Below are 4,916 nucleotides of genomic sequence, written 5' to 3' on the forward strand. Positions count from 1 at the left end.
CCATTAGTGGCTTCAAGAAGATCTACAAAATTGAGTTTCCTTGAAGGCTTTTTGAAAGTTGCGAGGTTAATGTTTCAAGCATTTTCAATATTCGCTGCGTTCCAATTGCCAATTGCTGTTGCTGAGTTGGGGAAGCTGTGTAGATTGCCAAAAGGATTGCTGGTGGTTATTGCGTATTCGAAAATTTTGTAGAGCGAGAATTCTGCAATTGGTGTTGGTATTGTCAATTGTGTTAGTGGATATATATGTTTTAAAAAGAATAATTAAATCCGATTATTGAAAAATAATATTTAAGACCTGAGTTTTGAAGATGAAACTTAAAATGTAGGGTTGACGTAATTTTCCCTGGCAGGAATGTGGGGGTATATCTCCCTTAGTTGATGGATTTGGGGCAGTGGTACGTGGGCCAACTTACAAGGATAAGAGGTTGGACAGGTTTGTCCCAAGTGGACCAACACCAGAAGGGCCGAGGATTGGGCGAGACACAAATGGGCTTGGGTGGGACGGTCATGGAGCAGACTAATTGGGCCAGATTTTGGCACCATTCATTTCCTGCTTGAGAGAAGGAAAGACTATGATCGGAGCACGGTCCAAGACAGGTTTTAGGAGGATGAATAAAGTGTTGGTCCTATTTCAGAATAGATAAGGGCTTGTTTGTTTTATAATTTAAAGGGCAAAGCCAAATTTTAATTTTAATTAAATATTTAATAGAATCAGCAATTGCCAACTTATACATTACTCATTTCTATTTATTTATAACTTTAACAACATATAATTTCTCCTAAACAAGCACAAGAGTAAGGTAAAAAATATATATATATGGGTAAATAGCACTACGGGTCCGAACTTTTGAACTTTGTGATAATGGGATTCTGAAGACCTGAACCTTCAATTTCTAAAACTTGAGGTTTCAAACCATTTAAGTATGCACCCGATGTCCTTTTATGAACCTAAATCATTAATTTGAGTATTAGAAAGTCAAAATTTAAAAAAAAAAAAAAAAAACTATTGTAATGGACCGCCCGTTCGGTCCTCGAGTTACCACAATCCATGGGCAGCCTTTTCCCCATACATGCGGCCAACACAATATAAGGAGGTGGGAAGCATGACATGGTACTTGTATATGAAAGATCATTAGTGTACTTTCCAGAATTTAGCAATAAATCCACAATAAGCAATCTTGTCATGCTACATGAATAGGGAAGTTTTATAGTTACGTGACCTGTATAACCGTAGGGGATTTCCTCCCTATTTTGCAGTTGACTTCAACGACCCAAGTTTTTTCCGTATCTTTTGACATAGGTCAATGACATTGGATTTAAGTTCAGTAGACGGCATGTGGTCGCAAGAGGAAGTTGTGTTGGTGGAAGCATAGTGAACAACAGAACCTGCATGTCAAAGATGGTTCTGGCTAACACAAACTTGGTAGTGGTTGTGACACCATTGGAGGTTCGACCCATTCTTGGTGGTGATGAGAGTGAAAGCAAATGAAACAGTAAAGAAAATCATAGAAAAGTAATAATAATAAACTCCTTATCATGTTGCATTTCATTTACGAAGTTTGTCTAGAAAACAACAATATATTCTCATATTTAAATTATTGACTCACTTTTTCTACTTCCCGACTTGTAAAATAATAGTCTTTACTATAAAAATAACAATATATAAGATTTTGTTTACCACACGATAATAAAAATCTGAATTTTTATAATTTTTAGGAGAAATTTCTAATTAGCATGTCATTATTAATTTGATAAATGTTGGTTGAGTCTTTGACCAGGGAAAAGTTCGGTCATATGGGGTTAATGTGTCAGCAAAGACTCTAATTCTTATTCCATTAATAGACAGGTTCGTGTAAGTATAGCAACTCCTTGGCTGCACCTGTGACTACGGACCATTTCCAACTTCTAAAATTAAATTTTAATGACACTGCCACACTGCTTTTGTTTGTTGAGTTATAACTTCATCAATTATATCTGTTAGTCGTACGTACGTGCCTGTAGATTTTATTTATTTATTTATCATAATTAAAAGCTAGAAAATAGTGTACTTGTTATGATTAACAAACACGTTACTAAATAATTAACTAACTGTCTCAGTTAAATGATAATTAATTAATTGTTCCTTAAATGGTAACGAATTTAGAATAACAATCAAAATCATGACCATATTAATGGGATATATAATAAAACAAATACAAGAATAGCTTAAAAAATTTAAACTAAAATCAATAATTAATTTTAGTAATATATTTAATGAGATTCACAAAATTTATAGAATTTTATTTAAATCTACTAAAAATTTGATTTTTATTAAAAACAAATAGAGACTAAATAAATTGCCTATGCGACAGCTTTATTTGAATTCCATATCATCCATAGAAGTGTATCACAACTTCTCTTTAACGACAATTCTAGAAGGAAATTTTATCCAAAATCTTAGCTGTCAACGAGGTAGCTTGTAGAGGATTACTCCCAAAAGAACATTGGAGTTTCAATGCTTTCCGACCAAAAAAAATTGAGTTATTGGGGATTCTCGCCTTCCCCATTTCGGGTCTAGCTCGAATAAGATTATGCTTTGGTAGACTTTCCTAGTCAATCTAATATTCTATCTATTGGACGTCAATAAAAGAAAAAGTTTCGCATTTATACACTAGTTGTAGAACGTATATTTTGTACAAACACGTGGAGCGTTTTTTAAAGGTTCATTTGACATGACTTTTACTTTTGATTCTTGTAAAAGAACTTCCTAAAACAATTACCTTAATTTTTATTTGAAAACTAACTTATAAAAGAACAACATATTTCGAAAGTACTTTTGAAGGAAATTAAATAAGACCAATTTCATTAACTAGAAGAAGCACTTTAAGAAACTAAAAAAACAAATCCAAAAGTAACTTTAAATTTGAAAAGCTCATTTTGACTTCTCAAAAACTATGACAAACGAGTCAATTTTCGAGGCAGGTTTTACCAAATAGTCATAAATACATCTTGAATTGCTGATGTTTCAAAATCAATAAAGTTTCTATTGCTTGGTTTCATGAAAAAGAAAAAGAAAAAGAAAAAATTGGATTGTTAATGTCATAGCTTCATTTCTTGTCCTTCAAACAGAAATTCAATTGGTCTGACAAACGAGTCAATTTTAGAGGCAGGTTTTACCAAATAGTCATAAATACATCTTGAATTGGTGATGTTTCAAAATCAATAAAGTTTCGATTGTTTGGTTTCATGAAAAAGAAAAAGAAAAAATTGGATTGTTAATGTCATAGCTTCATTTCTTGTCCTTCAAACAGAAATTTAATTGGTCTCCTACAATCCAAACCTAGTCATATGGGTGCATAACTGGAGTGGGGTGCGTGGGGTTCTGTGTCAAAGAAATTATATGTGCATACATGCAAATATTATCATCAGTGTAGTGTTTTATGGTGACCGAGAATAAGTCAAATTAGAGGTCATTGCCTGTCAGTCTGAGGCAGGCCCTCCTTCTCAGTACTGGCAGTGGCAGATGGAAGAGTAAATCGTGTGGATTTTGGGGAAAAAATTTTAAACACTTTTTTTCTGCTGAAACCCTCTGTCCCTCAAATCTTTTTCTCTTTAACCCCTGCCTGTATACTCGTTTTTCTTGCATTGCATTATTCTAACCTTTTCTCACCACATTACAGCATATAATCCATGCAACCACAAAATGACATCACAATGGAGTCTTTACCAGAGAATTCGAATGAGAAATCAGATTTCCAAGAGAGTGAAACGGTGAGAAGACAGTCTAAAGTATGTACCAGAGGCCATTGGAGACCTTCGGAGGACGAAAAACTTAAACAACTCGTCGCCCATTACGGCCCACAGAACTGGAACGCCATAGCTGAAAATCTCGAAGGAAGATCAGGTAATATATTTTGATTAAGCTTGTTAGGGTTCGATTTTTTAATGTTTTTTTTCTTGGTTTTTAAGGTAAGAGTTGTAGATTGAGATGGTATAACCAGTTGGACCCGAAGATCAATAAAAGAGCTTTCAGTGAAGAAGAAGAGGAAAGGCTAATGGCAGTTCATAGGGTTTTTGGCAACAAATGGGCGATGATTGCTAAATATTTCCCTGGGAGAACAGATAATTCTGTGAAAAATCACTGGCATGTTTTAATGGCTAGGAAATATAGAGATCAATCGAAGTCCTACAGAAAAATATCAAAATGTAGTGAGGATACAGCAAATGAAAATGCATCTACCAATTCCTGCCTTTTTCATTCAGGCCATGATTACAATCCGACTCGACCAAATTCTTTTTCGGGTTAGTCCGAATACCATCTAATACTGCATACCGACCGAGCATGCACTGATTATGTTGTTTATTTGCAGGCAGTAAAAATGGGAATATTATGGCAAGAAATGGCTCAATTTTCAGTAATTTCAATCCCTTTCATCCGTACTCTTCATTGCTGATGGAAATGCAGGATGATTTTCCTCACTTTTCATGCACTGAACCATCTCCATCTCCGTCGCCATCAGTTGCTGAGTACACAGACGCAAGCCATTTAAATACTAAGGCAACACCTCCGTTTATAGATTTCCTTGGAGTTGGAGCCATATGAAAGATATGCATGTCCTTAGTTTTATCAAAAAATTTGTGAATGCCTTTGTGACTATTCCTTGTAACAAATTAATCATTGACAACATCGAACTTATGAATTTCTCGTTCTCCATCTCTCAAGTTTATCTATGTTGTTAATTAATCAATTCACAGCATTTGTGTGGGGCCCTCAAATATATATGTGAAAACGATACGTATCTACACATGTTGGATACAAAGTACTATGTAAGATTGAAACAAACATTATGCACCCGTTTGGCCCCATTAAATTTAATTTATTTTTCTCTCATATTTTCTATTACACAATTTTTCATAAAATAATATTACACGAAA

The 4,916-nt window shown here is 34.3% G+C and overlaps 1 protein-coding gene across 1 annotated transcript; it reads left to right on the plus strand.

The window, feature by feature from the left end:
* The first annotated feature begins 3,350 nt into the window (after nt 1-3,350).
* On the plus strand, nt 3,351-4,695 carry LOC111400884 (transcription factor MYB105-like). Its single transcript, XM_023028333.1, has 3 exons — nt 3,351-3,885; nt 3,951-4,283; nt 4,352-4,695. The coding sequence occupies exons 1-3, from the start codon at nt 3,672-3,674 to the stop codon at nt 4,582-4,584; spliced, it is 780 nt and encodes a 259-aa protein (XP_022884101.1). The 5' UTR covers nt 3,351-3,671; the 3' UTR covers nt 4,585-4,695.
* The last annotated feature ends 221 nt before the right edge of the window (nt 4,696-4,916 follow it).

Source organism: Olea europaea, chromosome 10 (assembly GCF_002742605.1).
Source record: "Olea europaea var. sylvestris chromosome 10, O_europaea_v1, whole genome shotgun sequence".
NCBI classification, from domain to species: Eukaryota; Viridiplantae; Streptophyta; class Magnoliopsida; order Lamiales; family Oleaceae; genus Olea; species Olea europaea.